Source organism: Ictalurus punctatus, chromosome 2, assembly GCF_001660625.3.
Source record: "Ictalurus punctatus breed USDA103 chromosome 2, Coco_2.0, whole genome shotgun sequence".
Taxonomy (NCBI): domain Eukaryota; kingdom Metazoa; phylum Chordata; class Actinopteri; order Siluriformes; family Ictaluridae; genus Ictalurus; species Ictalurus punctatus.
In genome coordinates this window covers 7,364,368-7,386,101 of record NC_030417.2, presented here as the reverse complement: position 1 = coordinate 7,386,101, position 21,734 = coordinate 7,364,368, and the positions used below count along the sequence as shown (strand labels likewise).

The 21,734-nt window shown below is 37.8% G+C and overlaps 2 protein-coding genes across 3 annotated transcripts in view; both read left to right on the top strand.

The window, feature by feature from the left end:
- The window catches only part of mettl24 (methyltransferase like 24), a 30,765-nt gene extending 20,057 nt beyond the window's left edge, over positions 1–10,708 (top strand). The window contains exons 4-5 of the mRNA XM_017494038.3: positions 1,501–1,726; positions 8,500–10,708. Coding sequence (XP_017349527.1) covers positions 1,501–1,726; positions 8,500–8,820 — 547 coding nt within the window. The 3' untranslated portion in view covers positions 8,821–10,708. The remainder of the gene's footprint in view (positions 1–1,500; positions 1,727–8,499) is intronic.
- A 4,823-nt stretch (positions 10,709–15,531) lies between these two features.
- On the top strand, positions 15,532–21,380 carry LOC108279687 (uncharacterized). Of its 2 annotated transcripts, none has more exons than XM_017494060.3 (4): positions 15,532–16,242; positions 17,797–18,486; positions 19,679–19,848; positions 20,127–21,380. In XM_017494060.3, the coding sequence occupies exons 2-4, from the start codon at positions 17,821–17,823 to the stop codon at positions 21,187–21,189; spliced, it is 1,899 nt and encodes a 632-aa protein (XP_017349549.1). In that variant the 5' UTR covers positions 15,532–16,242; positions 17,797–17,820; the 3' UTR covers positions 21,190–21,380. The 2 variants fall into 2 exon arrangements, with proteins under 2 accessions (XP_017349549.1, XP_017349540.1); XM_017494051.3 differs by having other exon boundaries at positions 15,533–16,257.
- Positions 21,381–21,734: the final 354 nt, after the last annotated feature.

Sequence of the window (21,734 nt, the reverse complement as noted above, 5' to 3'; positions counted from 1 at the left end):
TACACATCCAGATAACATCTGCGCAGGCAAACACAGTTACCCTACAGCTCTGTTCTGCTTTCAAACGACTCCCAAGCTCCTTGACCTGAAGGTAGAGCAGATTGGATGGAGTTAAATCCTGTTTTTGCCAAAGCACAGCTGTGTGTCCCGACTTTCAGACTGAAGTTTGCTTCACTGTTGCCTAATTGTGCAGTTATCTTACGGTGGCTTATCTTAAAGGCTGGATCAAATCTGTCTTCTTTCTTAGTCTAAAGTGCAGCTGAGAAAGGTTTTAGGGGAACTGTCAAAACAACGTTTTTTTTAATTAGTTGCTGCTGCCTGTAAACTCCACAGAAATCATAATAATCACTCTTTTTATACACTGTAAACTTGAACCCTTTCTCAAAGTTAACTGGCGTTCAATCAACTTATCAGACATTTTTGATCAGTATAAAGAAATGAATTATTTTTTCGCTGCAAGTCTGTTATAAGATTAGTCAGGTCAGCGTTGGGTTTCTGTGTGTTGAGTATCGTGACTGTGTGCTTAGCTGCTGGTGAGCAGGGTGACAGGAAAATGGAGGGGTGTGAGCCCCCTGCTGGACAAACAATTCACACCTCTCCATTGACAGACTTCACAACTAAAGCGTTTCCATTTCCATTTTCAGTACCACTTATCCTAAACAGGGTCGCGAAGAGCCTATGCCAGGGGACTCGGGGCAAAAGGCGGGATACACCCTGGACAGGGTGCCAACCCATTGCAGGGCGCAATCACACGCTATGGACAATTTAGAAATGCCAGTCAGCCTACAATGTATGTCTTTGGACTGGGGAGGAAACCAGAGTACCCAGAGGAAACCCCGGAAGCATGGGAGGATCATGCAAGCTCCGCACACACAGGGCAGAGGAGGGAATCAAACCCGCATCCCTGGAAGTGTGAGGCAAACGTTGCATTTGGAGCTAAATTCCTGTGAGGAAAAAACGCAAACAGAAGCTTGACCTGACAACCGGAACCATATCCACTGCATTACAATATTGCACGTGACAGTTTTCATAAGCAAATTCTATGACTATCACAGGTCTATAATCTCCTGTAAACATTACAAATGACTACTTTTTTTGAGTCGCTCATGTTGCGGCACAGTGTGGCGTAACACACTCAGAGGAAAGCGTTATCTACACTCTTCTGCATGCATGAGATCACAGATGCTCACATGATTGGATAGTGTCGCTGTGACCGAGAGGTGAGAGAGTACGCCATCACTCCCACCCATAGAGAGATTTGGCGCTCTTGGGTCCCGTCCACGGATGACCGTGGCATTGTCAACCATTTGAAAGTTTGAATCCTGACAATGCAAACGCTTTTCTGCAGCACCACTCACCAGAGTGCAAATTACAACTTTAAACATTTTGGAAATTAATAGTCATGTGCTTCCATTTACATCGGCTATGTAAAAACATTTTTGATATTTCCATTAACAAAACATTAACAGACATCATTATTCTCTTCCTCTCTCTTTGCAGGTTGGGAGGAGAGGATAAGCAGTTGGAGAAAGCATTAGCTAAGGCAGGGTGCGAGGTTCACTGTTTTAACCCCAGCATCAGAGAGGCTCACCTGCAGGACTCACACATGTGGCTTCACCGGCTCTCCATCGATTGGAGAGACCCGAACCCTGCTATCATGACACAGAGGCAACAGAGCAGCACCATGAAGCTTTCTGCTGTCCTCAAACACTATGGACATAAACAGGTAATGCAGAATACATTGCAGAGTACATGCACAGAACACACCGGAGACAATATAGTGCATGGGTATGGCATGATAAATTCATTTAAAAATAAGTATCCAGTCAGTGGCGGCTCATCCATTCATTACAGACCTCATTCATCACTGTATATAAATTGCTGTAGTATAAAAGGAACAAAAACATTTCAGGATGCGCTGTTAAAGGAAAATAATCATCCTCAAAGTGGTAATATTAACTCCACCATCCTGTCGTTGTTTTTTTCATTGATTATTATAATATAGAGATAGGTGAATCAAAGTTGATTGATAACAGTTAATTACAACAATTAATACTGCTCATTTTTATGTACTGTAATGTATTTTCTTGAATAGCACATACCAAACGAGTCATTTGTAAAATAAATATGAAATATTGATGAAATGTAAGCTCTTCCTGTAACCACGTTTGAACCAGAGAAAAGCATATGACAGCTAAAACGATAGACTTCAGTATTTGAGGATGTGAGCGCCATCTTTACTTTGTGTTATCAAATGTCTGAGACCTCAGGCCTGAAATATAACAGTTATCAGTCCACATCTTTCACAAACTGTTTCTGACAGAAAGAAAGATTTCATGCCCTGTTTTATCAAAATGATAACTGCTACAGTGATTTATACACCGTATCATAAGATGACAGATTTTTTGGACACTTTCATTTATCACTCAGCCTCCTCCCTCTGCTCCTGTTTCTCGCTGCATGAGCAGAGAGTGTAATCCCGGCAAATTAAATTCAGTGCCTTGAACAGAAGAGCCTACAGCATCGGTGTGTAGTATTACCAAGTCAATGCCTTGTAAACTGGGATGATTGATTTGGCTTTCTTAGGCAGGTGGAAGAAATATAAAAAATACATGCAGATTAATGCTGCTCATTCAAAAAGCTTCCAAAAAATATCATCGGTATTACAGAATGTCTGGGGACGAGTAATTACGAAACTACTGCTATCATGTCTGCTTTTTTATCACTACTACTGTGATGACAGCAACCAGTATCCAGCTAGTTTTTACCTTCTACAATGTGATCCCAATCAAGTCCTTGATTGTCTACAGAGTAACCATTGGAACTTTGTCCAGCTGCATGATGTTACTCCTTAGAATCTTCTTAGCGTTCCCTAGTGTTTGTGAATCAGACTTGTTTTTAACTGGTAGTCCTGTGATGATGGAATAAACTGCTCTCTGTGTATATTCCCTCACAACACTGACGAATATGTTTCTCTGTCTGTTAGATGTCTTCTCTTCAGTTATGCTATTCTGCCATCTTTTGAAGTGTCTTATCGTTTTTCACTCCATAAGACACTAACGTTTTACACCAACATTGTCTGATTGACTGCTTCGTGACTTTACGACTTACACCGGGGTTGTAAGTATATATATATATATATATATATATATATATATATATATATATATATATATATACACACACATATATATATATATACACACACATATATATATATATATATATATATATATATATATATATATATATATATATATATATATATATTAGTGATGCAGAAATGTTTTTTTTTTACCCACTATCGGCTGATAGTTTAAAACATCCGATGATCAGGGCCGATTTGTTTTTAGAATTCAGTCGATGTTAATATGAATTAATAACATTCAATAAGTTAAGAAATCTTACTTTAATCTTCAGAATTTAGTTCATGTGTTAATGTTAATTAGAGTAATGTGTTTTCTGTTGATGAGACACCAGTTACTGTGAAGCAACTTGTTGAAATGGAGAGAATAAAGTTTTTATTTGTATTTCTTTCAGAATTGTGGAATTAATTATTATTAATTTAAAAGAAGGCAGAAAAGGCAGAACCATCGGTATCGGTTATCGGTATTGGCTGAGAAATTTACTATCGGTGCATCTCTAATATATATATATATATACAGTATCTTACAAAAGTTTGTACACCCCTCACATTTTTGTAAATATTTGATTATAACTTTTCATGTGACAACACTGAAGAAATGACACTTTGCTACAATGTAAAGTAGTGAGTGTACAGCTTGTGTAACAGTGTAAATTTGCTGTCCCCTCAAAACAACTCAACACACAGCCATTAATGTCTAAACCGCTGGCACCAAAAGTAAGTACACCCCTAAGTGAAAATGTCTAAATTGGGCCCAAAGTGTCAATATTTTGTGTGGCCACCATTATTTTCCAGCACTGTCTTAATCCTCTTGGGCATGGAGTTCACCAGAGCTTCACAGGTTGCCACTGGAGTCCTCTTCCACTCCTCCATGACGACATCACGGAGCTGGTGGATGTTAGAGACCTTGTGCTCCTCCACCTTCCGTTTGAGGATGCCCCACAGCTGCTCAATAGGGTTTAGGTCTGGAGACATGCTTGGCCAGTCCTTCACCTTCACCCTCAGCTTCTTTAGCAAGGCAGTGGTCGTCTTGGAGGTGTGTTTGGGGTTGTTATCATGCTGGAATACTGTCCTGTGGCCCAGTCTACGAAGGGAGGGGATGATGCTCTGCTTCGGTATGTCACAGTACATGTTGGCATTCATGGTTCCCTCAATGAACTATAGCTCCCCAGTGCCGGCAGCACTCATGCAACCCCAGACCATGACACTCCCACCACCATGCTTGACTATAGGCAAGACACACTTGTCTTTGTACTCCTCACCTGGTTGCCACCACACATGCTTGACACCATCTGAACCAAATAAGTTTATCTTGGTCTCATCAGACCACAGGATATGGTTCCAGTAATCCATGTCCTTAGTCTGCTTGTCTTCAGCAAACTGTTTAAGTGCTTTCTTGTGCATCATCTTTAGAAGAGGCTTCCTTCTGGGACGACAGCCATGCAGACCAATTTGATGCAGTGTGCGGCGTATGGTCTGAGCACTGACAGGCTGACCTCCCTTCAACCTCTGCAGCGATGCTGGCAGCACTCATACATCTATTTCCCAAAGACAACCTCTGGATATGACGCTGAGCACGTGCACTCTCCTTCTTTGGTCGACCATGGCGAGGCCTGTTCTGAGTGGAACCTGTCCTGTTAAACCGCTGTATGGTCTTGGCCACTGTGCTGCAGCTCAGTGTCATGGTCTTGGCAATCTTCTTATAGCCTAGCCTCTTTATGTAGAGCAACAATTCTTTTTTCAGATCCTCAGAGAGTTCTTTGCCATGAGGTGACATGTTGAACTTCCAGTGACCAGTATGAGGGAGTGTGAGAGTGATGACACCAAATTTAACACACCTGCTCCGCATTCACACCTGAGACCTTGTAACACTAACAGGTCACATGACACCGGAGAGCGAAAATGGCTAATTGGGCCCAATTTGGACATTTTCACTTAGGGGTGTATTCACTTTTTTCACCAGCGGTTTAGACATTAATGGCTGTGTGTTGAGTTATTTTGAGGGGACAGCAAATTTACACTGTTACACAAGCTGTACACTCACTACTTTACATTGTAGCAAAGTGTCATTTCTTCAGTGTTGTCACATGAAAAGATATAATCAAATATTTACACAAATGTGAGGGGTGTACTCACTTTTGTGAGATACTGTATATATATATATATATATATATATATATATATTATATATACATACATATATATATATATATATATATATATATATATATATATATATATATATATATATATATATATATATGTGTGTGTGTGTGTGTGTGTGTGTGTGTGTGTGTATTTTTAAGTTGAAATAAATAATGAATGTTAGACTCCAGTGCAGAACTCTATCATTTAGAATGGCCTTATTAGCCTCTCAGTTTATTATGTTCTGATAAGTTGATATCTACTATGCCAGTTTGCCATAGTTCTTCTAGGATTTAAAATTCATGACCTGAAGATGTTTAATATATATCATTTTAATCAACTACTTCATAAGGGAAGTAGATGAGGAGGATTTTTGAGCATGCTTACATTTTTGTTGCCCAGTTGAAATGAAAGAAAGTAAATAAACACTGTTATTTTATAGTTTCAAGAACAATATCAAGCAACAGTTTTCCAACTGCTAGTAAAGTTTTGCACAACATCTAGTCTAGAGACAGTGTTGAGATTAACAACAAAGACTAACAACAAAATGTATTAAATAGCTAAGGAAAAATTCCCAAATTAGATAAAAGTCTTGTGTGTTGGACCAGAGAGAGAGTCTAATTTTCTCCAAATAGACAAAACAGACTACATCAGCTAGCCAGTAATGATAAGGTGGAGGAGTAGCATGTTTCACCTTAAGGAAAATTAGGGATCTGGCTAAGAGGGTGCAGAAAGCTATGACATTTGATTGTGAAGCAGAGAAAGCTGCAGAGCGCTATACCATTTGATCATAGAAAAATAAAATAAGTCAACAAAAAGATACTTTTTTGGAAAGGATTTTGTTAAAATACACTTAAATATTGATTGCCAAAAAGAAAAACAAACAAACAAACAAAAAAAACCTTGATAGTAGGGCAGTCCTACATGTGACAAAGGTTAGTACTTAAGGCATTGATGTGAAAATAAATGTAGCAGGATTTGAAGGCCAGTCAATGCCAAAAATACATGAAATATACAGTACAGTACTCAACAATATCTAAGCAGCATTGGCTATTTTTTTGAGCAGTGATATTCATTGTGTGAAATGCACATGGCAGGTTCATTAGCACTTCCTCCACAGAGTTTGTTACCACACAACTTCAGAACCATGGACAATGTGTATTTCATCATCAGTGATATACAAACGTGTGCTGGCATTGACTCAAGTGGTTGGTTGATGGCACAGTCAGATTGCACACATGCACAGTCGCATAACTCCTATCAGTTTCATCTAATGCTCTCAAAATGGGCCAAGGTTCTGTTTTAAAATGCTTAAGGGTAGTTTTTAGTCCCATTGGCCATAACAATAAATATATAAACAATGAGTCTAATACTTGAAACGTCCGTTTAATCAGCAGTTCAAATGTAACCCAATTCTATGGCAAAAGCAGAGACCTGGCAACTCTGTACAGAGCATAAAATCACAGGTATGGAGATTTAGCTCAATAGGTCAGGTTAGAGCTCTGGTATTTATAGATATGTATAGATATATGTATAGAGCTCTGGTACAAAATTGAAAGAAAACTGCCCAAAATGATCTCTCTTTGTTGTCCACCTCTCTCAGATTATATCTATCCTGTGTTTAATCGTCACGTCTTTGAGTTTATGTCTTCCCTTTTATAATTTCCTCCTCAAGCCTCAGTGTTTAGATGTTCTAAACTTTCTTTTCTTTCCCTCCAATTCAGGCCACCTACACTCTACATTCTACCTTTTCTTTATTCTCCTTCAGCAGCTGACCTACTTTGCGTTCTTGCTCCTTATTACCTTTTATTCCTGTCCAGCATATTTCATATTTCATTCAGCTCTAAGGACAGCAACCTTGCTGAACCAGTTTTCTGACATTTTTTTTTTTCAGGAAAACTAGATTGAAACACAAGGAGGTGAATATGCACTTTGCCAAAGTTTAATAATGCAATATGTGACTGCTGAAATCTGAAATCTTCCAGAGAGTCATTGTAAAATGGTTCGCAGTGGACATAGAAGACACATAAGAAATGTCTGTCACTCAACTGTCACTAAAGATTTATTCAGAGAAAATCACAAGGATGATTGAAGTTTTAGGAGAAACTTTAATGTTTCTGATTTTACAATTATATTATATTATATTATATTATATTATATTATATTATATTATACAATCACAGTCCGAAGGCCAAACCTGTACCCCTGCCCATTCATGAAATTATCCAATAAGCCAATCATGTGTCAGCAGTGCAACACATAAAATCATACCGATATATGTCAAGAGTTTCAGCAAATGTTTACATCAAACAGCAGAATGGGGGGAAATGTGATCTCAGTGCTTGGTTCTCGGAGCCAGAAAGGTTGGTTTGAACACTTCAGAAACTCCTGAACTGTCCAGGCGGGCTACCCTAAATCAAATAATCACTCTTTACCACCGTGATAAGCAGAAAAGCATCTCATAATGCATAATACTTGACGCTTACCAAAACTAGGCAGTTGAAGATGATAAAAATGCCACTTAGTCTTTATTCATTCTTCACCTGCCCAGTTTTGGTGAGCCTCCAGTCATCCACTGTTGCCTGAAATTCCTGTTCTTGGCTGAGAGTGAAACCTGATGTGATGTTCTACTGTTGTAGCTCATCCACCTCAAATTTCAATGTGTTGTGTGTTCTGAAATGCTTTTCTGCTCACCACAGTAGTAAAGAGTGGCTATTTGAGTTACCCTTACCTTCCTTTCCACCTGCAGAACTGCTGCTCACTGGGTGTTTTTTGTTTTTTGCACAATTTTGTCTAAACTTTAGCGCTGCATGTGAAAATCCCAGAATATCAACAGTTTTTAAAATACTCAAACCAGCCCACCTGGCACCCACAACCACGCCCAGGTTGAAGTTACTGAGAACACATTTTTCCCACATGTTTGATGTGAATGTTAATTGACACTCTTGATCTGTTTGTTCATGATTTTATGCATTGTGCTGCACCCACAAGTTGGCTGATTGGATAACTGCATAAATGAGCAGGTATACAGGTGTTCCTTCCCTTGTCTGTAGCTGTGATTATCTCTGTTTGTGAAGGACACACTGCATGTTTTTTACACACCATGTGTCTGCCAGATGAATAAATGCAAATGTAACTACATGACATATAATTACTACCCAGATGGCAATTCTGCTTTTTTGCAACAACCCCCCCACTCTCACACACAGGTTGACGTGCTGAAAGTGGACATGGAAAGTGCCGAATGGAAAATCTTAGAGAATCTGATTCTGGAAGATGTTTTACACTCTGTGGGCCTCTTGCTTCTCGAGATTCATCTGCACTGGGCCGGATTCGAAGTGAGCGGCGACGAGCCCTCTGTAGTGCGCTACTGGTTCAGTCTGTTGAAGGAGCTGGAGAAAACAGACTTCCGCCTGTACCACAGTTACAGAGACCTAGTAAAGCCACAGCTCTTCCTTCAGAAGAACCTACACAATGCAAGCAGCACTTACATATTGGGGTGGGTCAACACGTGCTACTCGGCACGATGAGAGTTCGGTTTAAAATGTGAGAAATGGAGTACAGCAAAAGCTGCTGATAGAGACTTCATTTTTGAGGTATAAAGACGTCAAGGTATTTCCCATTCAAATACTGCAATCTGCAGTGAAAAATATTCCAGGTAGATTCTGTTTATTGCAAGCAGTGAGATGTGTTTTAATCCTGCAAATATCTCAATTTCAAGCTTGTGTACAGTCAGAAGAACATACACGAGTAGTAAGTAGGAAATAAATCGGAAAGGAGTGGACCAACACAAATTACTTGGTGCGATAATGTCAATAAATGGAGTTCAGTAAAAAATATAAAAATAAAAATTTACTTGAGAGACAGGCCAGAGGAATCTTCAAAGAACAACAAAGTGGATTTCATTTGATTTGAATTACTGCTATGTTTAAATGAAGGCATGTTCAGCATTTTTACAAGAATATTCCCACTCTAATGTTTTCTAACAGAGTCTCTATAATTTACCAACAGATCTGAGGGAATTTGATTCTTCTCATGGTTTTGACTAACTGCCACTTCCAACTTTTATAGAAGCTCGTTAGCTAAATCTTTACCCACAAACATTAAGTAGTACAGTACGTGCTCAGAATGCTCATGTCTGTTATGACTTGAACAGCAAGTGCATGTATGCCTTTCTATTTTAAGAGTGGAAATTCACTCTTTCATTCAGAGGTTACGCAATGTGCTGTGCAAATTAGCATGCTGTACTTTTCCACAGTATATTGAAACATGTAGTATTACAACCTGGAACTGAAATGGATCTTTTTTTAAATGTGATTTTTACCATTTGATTTATATATTAAAATTAAAATTAAGACTTTCTATTCTTAAGATAGGTCTTAGCTTTCAGACCACAGTTATAACTAGTAAATAGATAGCGTGCACGCAAGAGACAGAGACAGCTATGAAATGAACCCTTGTGGACCCTTATGGACATTTTTTAAATTTATCGTTTTGTCCGTATTAATGCAAACAGCATAAATTTTGCAAAATGCATGTATTTTTATTGGAATTTTAATATTTTACCCTCATTTGGTTTCATAAATCTATTTGAAACTAGGTACACAATATAGTTACACCCAGGACCTTAAGGACTAATAAATAAATAAATAAATAAATAAATAAATATATATATATATATATATATATATATATATATATATATATATATATATATATAAAATTAAGCAAAAATCATGCAATCTGTGTTAATATGCTTTTGTTTTGTTGATAAGGTTTCAAAACATTAATTTAAAAAAAAAATAATAATTTCTGAAATGTGCATTATTTTCTCAGGTTTTGCCTATGGGAAAATACAGGTGCATTTAAAAGAAAATTGATTATCGTGGAAAGGTTTTTATTTCGTTAATTTAATTTTTATATGTTTTATATATATTTTTATATAAAATATACAGTTTTGGGACATGTGCATTTTTGTCCTCTATGGACCTATGTGTAACATTTTTTAATTGATGCATAAGGGTTAATTCACCAATGCTCAGAACTGAGGAAAAGAGACAAACTAGCAACTTAGTGGGATGTAACTTGAAATCGTTGAAACACATTGAGCATCTGGTTTGGGCAAATTGAAACAATGGCACAGAAGAATCACCAGCGACACAAAACTGGAAACAGAAGTGTTCAGACACACTTTGAGGATGATTTTTTTTTATTATGCAAACGTAAATAGTAAAGTTAATGCCCATGTATGAATTAATTTCTCTATTTTTAATAACTAGTGCTTAAAAATGTAAGAAAGGCATCCTGCGTGAATCTCAGTCATGAAGCTGTTTGAGATGATGAGTAAGTAAAGATGGTAAGAGTGTGCAAAGCTGTGCAAAAAAAGAGAGAAATATTAAAGAGATTTGCTTAACCTTTTTTTGGTCACCGCATTATTTTATAGTGTTAATGTCTGAGGAACTTGAGTCTGATGTCCTGTTGAGTGTTATGGGTTGAGTGTTTTCAAGGCTTGTTCACAAAGTTTCTTTCAGGGCTGGTGGGAGTTATTATTATTATCTGGATGTGCCAGATCATCAATCTTTATGGAGACTGGTATAAATGTTTCTCTTTGTTTAATAAAATGCTCATGAGTATACCTGGGTCACAACACTGATGTCAGACTGGCACTGGCAGCTCATCGAAGCAGAAAATGCTGCTTGACCTGAGGCAATTGGAAGAGAGAGCTGCTTGCCATGGTGCAGGACAATGGGAGCAAGTGAGGTGGGCTACAGCTGGAATTTTTAATTAAAAAAACAGTATCCTGCATCACACCAAGACAGGTAAGATTATGGTAATCAACCTTGATACTGACAAATACTCATCCCCAGGACATGCAGGTCTTATTTAAAGCCAGTCAGCCACTTCTTTTAAGTCATTAGAAGCTCATCAGATTGATATAAATGTTCATTGATGCTACTTAACAGAAGCTGCAGGAATCGTTGGCTGCTGGGGTACTAGAGACATACCCGTAGTCCTCTCCATGAACAAAAACAGCAGGCAGCTGTTGGTTCAATGCTGACTTCTGGCACCTTAATAGCAGGACCAATAGCACATTCTCTCACAGAGCTCTGCTGTTTTAGGTCCTTGGATTTGTGGGGTGGAAAATGGCAAGTGGAGCTGAAACCAGAGGCCAAACCCAAGATTGTATTTACCCTGGAGTAAGGGCTCTGGCAGATATAAGTAATGAATGTTGCTCTCTGCAATACTTCATCCAACTTCAAAAGACATGGAGCAGGTGTTTGGCATACCCCAAAGCAAGAGTAAATAATCTACCTTCATGCATGCTCCTTCCTATGATAAGGTACTCCACTCTAGAACCATTGGGAGGTGATGATGGCCATGCAGAAGGCTAGCCTACAGTTGCACTGCAAGAAATACCACATGATGAGTCAGGTTAGTTGCATGGATTAGAAGGAGTGGATGTCAATTCAGCCAAAGTGGAGGCTGTTTGACGATGTCCCATAGGCTAGAGAAACTGGGCCTGGACTCATACTACAGATGATTTATTAACCACTCCTTCAGCCTCGCTTGCCCTCGCCACTGCTCACAAAGGGGCAGTGGTTTATTTGAAACCCAAGCTGCAATGTTTACTAAATTATTGGAAACTCTTGCAATTACCCCAATCCTGGCTAGGGTCCCTGGTTTTATCTTGACCTTGGGTTACTGGCTGTGTAGAGTTCTGCATGTTCTCCACACGTTTGTATAGGTTATCTCTAGGTTCTCCTGTTTCCTCCCACTGGCCAAAAACATGTTGGTACAATGACTGGCTACTCTAAATTTCTTGTAGTTGTCAAAGATTGTGTGAATGTGTGCACGATCTCCTGTGATGGACTGGTACCCCACCTTGGGTGAATTTTTTCACCCTGTGCTTAGTGTTCTCAGGATCGGCTCTGGATCCACCGCAGTCCTGACTAGGATGAAGCGGTTACTCTAAACGAATGAATGAAGTACCATAAATGTAAATGAATGAGTGGCTCTCTACAGGCCATTTACTAATCATGTGAGAGGAAAAGGGAGGCACTCTACCTCAATGTGCCCTCACCAGTAATGAAGTCACCTTGTGTGGATATTAGACTACCTCAGAGACCCTTTAAAAGCTGATGGAGGACTCCAGACTGGCAGTAGGACAACTGTATGTAGTGCACAATGGGGTGGTTGAGAGAGGAGAGTAGCAGCACTACAGTAGTGGCAGAGGGGTGGTATTTGCCCTCATTTTTATTATGTGCTATAGTAAAAACTTAGATACTTAAGACACTTCAAATGTATGAATGTCACACCAAGCAGCTGTGGCTCGGGTAGTAAGTGGGTTGTCCCCTATTCATAGGGTTGGAGGTTAGATTCCTGGCCACACGACATCACATGCTGAAGTGTCCTTGGGCAAGATACTGAACCCTAAGTTGCTCCAGATGTCAAGCTTTCACTACAACTGTTGGGAAACTGGTTGATTCCGTGCCCAGATGTTGTGAAGAAATTCCATGAACAAAAGGATGGCAAACTAAATGCTAAAACACTGTGAATGTGATCTTTAATGAAGCCACTATTGAATGTCCAAAAACTTTTTGTCTTATTTTGAACAGAATATTGAATATTTTTATTATTATTTTCTACATCTATTGTTGGGAAGTGAGAAGCTTGAAAGGTGTGCTTGTGGTATTTTTCTTTAATATGAATGCTACTTGGTTTGCCATGGTTTTGTTTTCTAATGCTGTGAAATTCATGAGGCTTAATACTTTTACTCCATGACCTAGTTAGCAGTGGAGCACCTTTAATAGAAGTCTCATTCAGCTCTGCTGTAGAAAGAAGTTTTACAAGAGTTTTTCACAGTTCATCTTTGGATAAGCCCATTGGACGATAGTTGAACTACCACCATCCATTATTCATATCTATATGCATATGCACTGAAAATGTCAATTTTCACACTATTTACAATGTTGGCACTGCACTGCCACTTTAATTGTATTAGAGCATACTCTCGCTCTTCACTGTAGCATAATAAACATCTCATGTTTATTAACATCATGAATATATGTATATGTATGTGTGTGTGTATATATATATATGTATGTATATATATATATATATGTATGTATATATTCTAGTTTAATACAGAATATTTTAATGACAGCTAGCTGTTTGTTTTTCAAATAAATGATATATTTATTTGTATATATTGATTTCTCATATACGGTGGTGCTTGAAAGTTTGTGAACCCTTTAGAATTTTCTATATACAGTGGGAGAAATAAGTATTGAAGGCGTCAACAGTTTTTTCAGTAAATAAATTTCCAATGAGGCCATTCACATTAAATTTTCACCAGACTTTAGTATTAACTCAAGGTACCATCGTCACAGAGAAAACAATAGGCGATGGACTCCACTGCTCACGCTCACCCAAAAGACTCCATTACTAAAGAAATGTAAAAGTTTACTACAACTCATTTGGACAAGCCTATGAAATACTGGGAGAGTGTAGTCTGGTCAGACGAGAGCAAAACTGAACTTTTTGGCTGTCATACTATACACCATGTTTGGAGAAGAAATGGCACTGCACATCACCCTAAAAACACTACACCAACAGTGAAGTTTGGAGGTGAAGCATCATGGTGTGGGGCTGCTTTTCATCACATGGTACTGGCAGACTTCATATAATTGAAGGAATGAGGAATGGAGCCCTTTACGGGGAGATTCTTGAGAAGAATCTGCTGCCATCCACCAGAATGATGTAAAAAATCTAAGCATTATAATGGCCCAGTCAATCACCTGACTAGAATTCAATTGAACAAGATTTAAAGACAATATCTTTAGAAGAATGGGCCAAAATGGTTAATGTTCGATACTTATTTCCCCCACTGTATCTGCATAAGAAGTCCTAAAAGTAGATTAAGAGAACCCAAGTAAACCAATGAGACAAGACAAAAATATTATACTGTATGTATTTCTTTTGTAATAGATTTCTTACATGTTTCATATTTGATGTGTTTAAATTCTGTTAGTAATCTGAAATTGTTTTTCAGGATCATTTGTGATGACAAAATGGCAAATGTCAGCCTATATATATCAGGCATGGTTAGCTAATTAGACAACCAAATATGGTCTTCATAGAACAGATGTTCTCAACTTTTTGTAATAAAATTTTTTGTAATTCCCCCCAGGAATTCCCTAACATGTCCTCCCCCCAGCCTTCCCTATCATGTGACACTCCCCCCCCCCCCACGCCCTTTATTGGAGGAGACCAGGTATAATGATGATCTATTCTATCAATCTATCTATATATAACTTAATCTATAATCTGTTTTGGTAGATAGATAGATAGATAGATAGATAGATAGATAGATAGATAGATAGATAGATAGATAAATTTTTTGCTTTGTGTTTTTGTACTTTTTTATATTACTTTTCATAACTTTTAATTATGATTTTTTTCATAACTTTTATGACTTTTATAAAACTATGTAACAGACAGGTATGGAACACGAATGATCAAAAATATTTCTGAACACTATAATTCAATTCAATTCAATTTTATTTGTATAGCGCTTTTTACAATAGACATTGTCTCAAAGCAGCTTTACAGAAATATCAACATGGTATACAGATATTAAAGGTGTGAATTTATCCCAACTGAGCAAGCCACTGAGTGGCGACGGTGGCAGGGAAAAACTCCCTAAGATGTTTTAAGAGGAAGAAACCTTGAGAGGAACCCGACTCAGAAGGGAACCCGTCCTCATCTGGGTAACAACAGATATTGTGAAAAAGTTCATTATGGATTTATATGAAGTCTGTATGGCGTTAAGAGCAGCCGTAGTCCCAGCAGTCTGGAATTAAAGAAGATGTGAGCTCCATCCAGAGGCAGAAAGGATCTGGATCTCTAGTATCTCCATAAATTCGTGTGGGGCTCGGCGAAAGGAGAGAGGGAGAAAGTAGAACAGAATCTAGTCAGGGTAGGCTTGAGTAAACGTTTTAAGCTTAGACTTAAACACTGAGACTGTGTCTGAGTCCCGAACACTAATAGGAAGACTGTTCCATAACTGTGGGGCTCTATAAGAGAAAGCTCTTCCCCCTGCTGTAGCCTTCACTATTCGAGGTAGCGTCAGATAGCCTGCATCTTTTGATCTAAGTAGGCGTGGCGGATCATATAAAACCAAAAGGTAGCTTAGATATTGTGGCGCGAGACCATTTAGTGCTTTATAGGTTAATAAGAGTATTTTATAATTAATGCGAGATTTAACTGGGAGCCAATGCAGTATTGATAATATCGGTGTGATATGGTCGTATCTTCTAGTTCTAGTTAGGACTCTAGCAGCTGCATTCTGGACTAATTGGAGCTTATTTATATTCCTACTGGAACATCCAGACAGTGAGGCATTACAATAATCTAATCTAGTGGTGACGAATGCATGAACTAGTATTTCCGCATCATGTAGTGACAATATGTTTCTTATTTTAGAAATATTTCTAAGATGAAAGAAGGTTCATCTTCCTCATATAACTACTTTGAACAAGAGAACTAGTCTGTAATAACAGGGACTATTTTAAAAACATGTTGCATTACATTCATCTTGTGCTCTAAAAACATTCACATAAGAATGATGTAAATGTGGATGAAGTGCGCGTCTTGTTATCCACTTCATTGTTAAATCTCCGGCTCTCGGCCCCTCACTGAACAGAACAGACGCATAGAGAGGAATGATGAGGAAAACACCCATTCCTATTGAGAGGCCAACATTGAGGTCCGATATGGGCATGTTTACTGGGAGAGACCACAGGAGAACTACTCTGTCGTGATAACTCACTCCCACAATGGGTGTAAATGGGTATTTAAAGTGAAACTAAATCTGTATTCCTCACTGTATTCCTTCCTTCAATCTCGCCTGCGTCCATCTGGTCTCTCATTTTCATTACCCAACACCACAGGTCTGATTTTTTCAGGTATTTATCTTTTATCAATCTATAACAGTAAAAAAAAACAAAACAAACAAACAAAAAAAACATGATTAGTTGCTGATTATTTATTTGTTAAAAGATGAGTAATTCTTTTGTAATATATTTATTATATGTTACATATTTGATGTGATTAAATTCTGTGATAACTGATAATTAATGTAAATTGAGAAAGTTTGAACACATCTACTGTAGGTTACATAAGATAACACTTAATAACAGTTTAACACTGTTTTAACTCTCTCTCTCTCTCTCTCTCTCTCTCTCTCTCTCTCTCTCTCTCTCTCTCTCTCTCTCTCTCTCTCTCTCTCTCTCTCTCTCTCTCTCTCTCTCTCTCTCTCTCTCTCTCTCTCTCTCTCTCTCTCTCTCTCTGAACACTATAGGAACACTAATTCCACAAAATCTCCCACTTACTCACTTTTACTGTTTTTATACATTAAAAAAAAAATTAAATCTGCCTTCCTAGGCTTTATTCAGACACAGCAATGCGTTGGTCATGTCTGAAGTATAGAATGTTGCATTCTGAGGTTCCTTCATCTGGCTGATTTTTAAGTGCGTCAGTCAGACTGTAAAACATGGCTGAGGAAACCACAAGGGAGGGGGAGGATGCAGCAGTGAATGATAAGCTATTTTGGCTTAAGATTTTATTATTTATTATTTCTAACTAGAGTCATTTCCTCACTTCTTGTTTTCTCCAACAATAATTTAGGTGAGTCCCAAGCTCACTGCCTAATGCTGTTATATAAGGCTTCTGGCATGTTTCTCCTAACTCTTCATCCTGTTTTATAAAGCAGATAAGTTTGGATATCTAGGTCTGTACAGATATGGCCAAAAGTTTGTGATCACTAAACTATATATTATATATGTATAGTGATCACAAACTTTTGGCCATGACTGTAGGTGATTCATGTACAATTTAATAGTTTAACGTACAACACCAACACCAAGACCCATCTCTTCCATGAACACCTAAGCAACCCATAAAAAAAGTAAATAAAATAAAACTTACTTTGGCACTTACACCTCTACTCTGCACACTTTGCTTCTTCTGGAAGTCAATTAACGGATCTTGTATGGTAGCACTACTTGTATTGTTCTCTGCTTGATATATCACTTTACTTGCATTTCCTCATTTGTAAGACACCTTGGATAAAAGCGTCTGCTAAATGAATAAATGTAAATGAATAAATGTAATGTAAATGTAACCAAAGCACATAGTCCCAACTGACAGTGGGCTGAATGGCTAAATAATTGCAAAAACACTCTGTTGTTTACTGTATATGTGACCAGTAAAGACTCATTAATTGTGGTTAGAACCATCTCATATTTTCTGTTTGAGATAAGCTAATTAACCAAAAATTTTAAACCTAAGAAAAAAGAGTCAGGCTATATTACAAACTACTTATAAACAATGTTTATAGTTGAAAAATATCTAAAGGATTATGGAAGATAACACTCAAATGTATTTTTCATTTGAGATTTTACCTTTCCCAGAACCTAAATGATTCCTGTATTTTCTAATTTCAGTCACTGCCCTTTTGCTGTTCTACCATGGATACGGCTTATGAACTGTGTAATGAGCTATTCAATTGGGTTGATAAGCAGGAGCAATGTGCAGAACATCTCAGGAATCTAGCAGATGAACTGGGGGAGATTATTAAGGCAAAGAGCAAACGGCAGTTGCTGAAAAACACAGTAAATGTGATTACTTCCTTCGGCATGCTTGCTACAGGCATTGCATTGCTGCCACTTCTGCCTACAAATTTTGTTGGTGTTGGTGTTGGTGTTTGCTTCATGCTAACTGGATTTGGTTCAAGTGGATTGAGTACTCTGACTCCTCTTACACACAAAATTGTGAAGAAATGGAAGTCCAGTAAAGCAATTGAAAATGCAGAGAAGACAGCTGATGAAATTAAAAAGATTCTGAACAATATTGAGAGGCTCCAGAAGAAGCTGACAGAGGAGTGTGAGATTCAAGGCCTTAAGGCCTCATCCTCCGATGAAGTACAGTGTGAAATCACAGCAAGGATGCTGAAAGCCATTGCCAAACGGATGAAGAAAGATCTGCCTCTCAATTGCCTTAAGCACCTCTTGAGGAATGAAGACATAGCTTCAGAGATTCATTTAGACAAAACCTTCTACCGAAATGTCAGTGTTTTGCTAACAGTTATTGGATATTCTTTCTTCTCTCTGAAAACAATAACACAAACAGACCAGGTATGTTTACAATTGTATCATAACTATACATATTCACACATTCTGTACATAGAGACGGGTTGCAAATTAAGCACCAACAACAACAACAAAAAATCATCTTGGGATAAAGGTGATTCAGTCAGAACATCTTTGAAGTGAGTCTTTCCTGTAAGGGGACAAATGCACCCAAACAATGCCAAACAATGCCTCTTACAACATAGCAGAGTCACCATTTTACCTTTATTTGTCATGTGTGAATGCTACAAAAATCATTTTAAAAAAGCTTAATAGTAGGAGGAATGAAAATTAACTGAAAAATAAATCAAAAAGTAATTCAGGTCGGTAAATGCCCTCACTGTCAGCCTGTAACAACACCGCTCCTGCACCCACATTACTAGCATCCACACACAACCTAAAGGCATGGTCAAGGAACATTTGCACTGGTTACTTAACAATTATGTACATCACAGTACTGTTGAACACTAATTTCTGATTGGACAGAGGTTATTGATAAATTTCTATAACAGTAGATCTTTGTCTGCAAGGTTTACTTTACTCATTCTAATTCTACAATACTACTTGTTTCTACAGTGATAACTTAGACAAGGGCTTGTATAGCACAGACTCCAGATAAATAAATGTGCCTAAATACTGATTAATGCAGTTTTCTGTGAGAATCCTTGGGATTGGGCAGCACCAACAGGTTAGAACAGTCATATGTAATGCTGTTCCTTTCAGACACAGGATGAAAGGCTTTGCGTTTCCTGTGTAACATGACAAGCTTCACTTATTACGAGAGAAAAAAAGGAGCCTGGTGATGGACCAGGTTGGTGAGGACAAGTTTTCCAGCCCATAGTTTTATATAGCATAAAACTATATAAAAAAAATAAATAAATAAAAAATTTAAAGGGATGCATATTGTTCTTTAATTAAAATAAATCATTGGCAAATTGCTGTGGCATAAGAGCAACAAAACACCCTGTCATGTTTTATTCATTACTAGTATGATCATGTGAGCTATGTGACTGTGCAATCTGTAATGTGTTGAGATGAAATGATAGATTTATTCTTCCCAGCATAGCCTCATCACATAGCGGTGAGCCAAGAAATGCTGAGATAATGATATTTGGATAAAATAGTGCTATACAAATATTTTATGATATGAAACAAATTACTATTATTGTTCAGATCATTTTCACTCGTTTTCCTCCAGGTCACAGAAGGAGTCCTTAGGCTGGTGTTGACACTTCCGGATTTGCTTAATAACTGTGAAAAACTGATTAAAAACAAACATCAACCGGAAGCTATCAACTTACTGAAGACAAAAGCTGAAGAAATTTGTGACGCTGTGATGAATTTAAGGAAACCACTGAATGAGATACAGTAAGTACTCAGATGTATATCATTTAAATAGTTTGTTGACTGACAACATATGTACACAGTAAAACCCTAGTGTTGAATTATCACCCAGCGTGTTTATATGAGACGAATGGACTTATATAAACACTGTAGGGTGTGAATTCAACACTGTGGGTGTTAAATCAACACTGTTGATTTTGCTGTCTAGGAATGCTTACGATACAATAATAAGCTAATAATGTAATGTATCTTGTACATGTGTCTCCCTGTAAGATTTCATCACCTCTGAATTTATGTTTCAGAGAGATATTACTTCAAATGGAATGTGACATCAAGATAGTTGGTTCTCAAATCTACAAAGGCACCATTCACATAAAATACAAGGTCAAATACCAGATAGAGGAATTTATTGTCATATGTTCAGAAGACATAGGACAGAAGGACATAGGAGCAACCTGTTTCACAGGCAAACGCAAATTAAATTGGAAAAAAGAGTCACAGGAGCCCACTATATCAGAAGACAGTACTTCTGATGTAGAAGATAAGAGGAAGAAACTTACATCTGAGCTGGAACCATCAGTTCTCCAGTCTACTATAGAAATAAAGGAATTGAAGTACAGACTGCCACAGATAACCTTATCCAACGTGCGCTCACTTCCAAACAAAATGGACGAGCTCAAAGAATTGTTGATGATAACTCAAGATAATTTTTTTTTTAATACGAGTGATCTGATTTTCTTCACAGAGACATGGTTAAAGGAAAACTCATGTGATGTCACCTTGACAGACTTTGAGTATGATCATCGCAGGTTAGACCGTAATAAGGAGAAAACTAAGAAAAGTAAAGGAGGGGGACTGATAACATATATAAAAATGAACTGGGCAGACTACTTTGAAATGGAAGCCATTAATACACCAAACTATGAGTTACTGAGTTTATTCATTAAACCAATGGACCACCCTGAGGATAGTCCAGCATTGATCTTCATCTTTGTGTATATCCCTGGGCGTAAAGATATAAAAGATACCAGAAAAACGATACATGAACATTACGAAACTGCTGAGATTAATAATCATGGTCCTGTTTTCTTATTGGGTGATTTCAACAAGTGCAATGTCACTCTTAAACTGGAGCAATATGTCAAATGTCCAACCAGAGGTACGAAAACACTTGATTTGTGCTATGGGAATGTGCCAGGGGCTTATAGATGTGTATGCAGTAGACCACTTGGCAAGTCAGACCATAACGTAATTCATTTGCTTCCCAAAGACAATCCCAAGTCAGATTGCAAAGATGATGTAGAATGTACACATAAGGATGTTAAAGACAGCGAGGAAGAAAGAGCAAGAATAGCGCAAGAATAGCGCAAGAAAGAGCAGAAAGAGAAACCCAGAGAGCAACAGAAGTCCGCCTTAGGATGAGACGTTAAACCAGTGTCCTGACACCCTGTGGTCAATAAAAGTCCCAGGACACTTCTCATAAACTACTAGGGCTATAACCCCAGTGAACAACCCTTATACACATTTTCCTATTGACAAACTTCAGATATAAGCTGTGTACAAACCATGTAATGATAAACAGTTTTGCCTCATAAATATAATATAGTACCCTATTAACGTCCTTATTTTTTAAAATCATATATAGACTTTATTTACATTTAAGTACACATTGAGAAAGAACTAGCCTTGTGTACCTTAGCACCAGACACCACTGTGTCATTGACTTGAGAAAAGACTCTTCTCCTTCGCATCAAAGTAAAAAAAAACAGCTAGAATCACAAGTAAATAATTACCAGTAGAGTAATTATTATTAAAGTATTTAAATAAGAACTAACTCGTTACAGTGTGAAGTCAGAAATATGTAACTTTCGACATCCATGTGTTTGAGTGAAGTGTATACTCATTGTTAT

Coding starts and splice junctions, on each gene's coding strand:
- LOC108279687 (XM_017494060.3), top strand. CDS start 17,821: ATGGATACGGCTTATGAACTGTGTAATGAGCTATTCAATTGGGTTGAT. Junction 18,487..19,678: donor CAATAACACAAACAGACCAG/GTATGTTTACAA, acceptor GTTTTCCTCCAG/GTCACAGAAGGAGTCCTTAG. Junction 19,849..20,126: donor AAACCACTGAATGAGATACA/GTAAGTACTCAG, acceptor TTTATGTTTCAG/AGAGATATTACTTCAAATGG.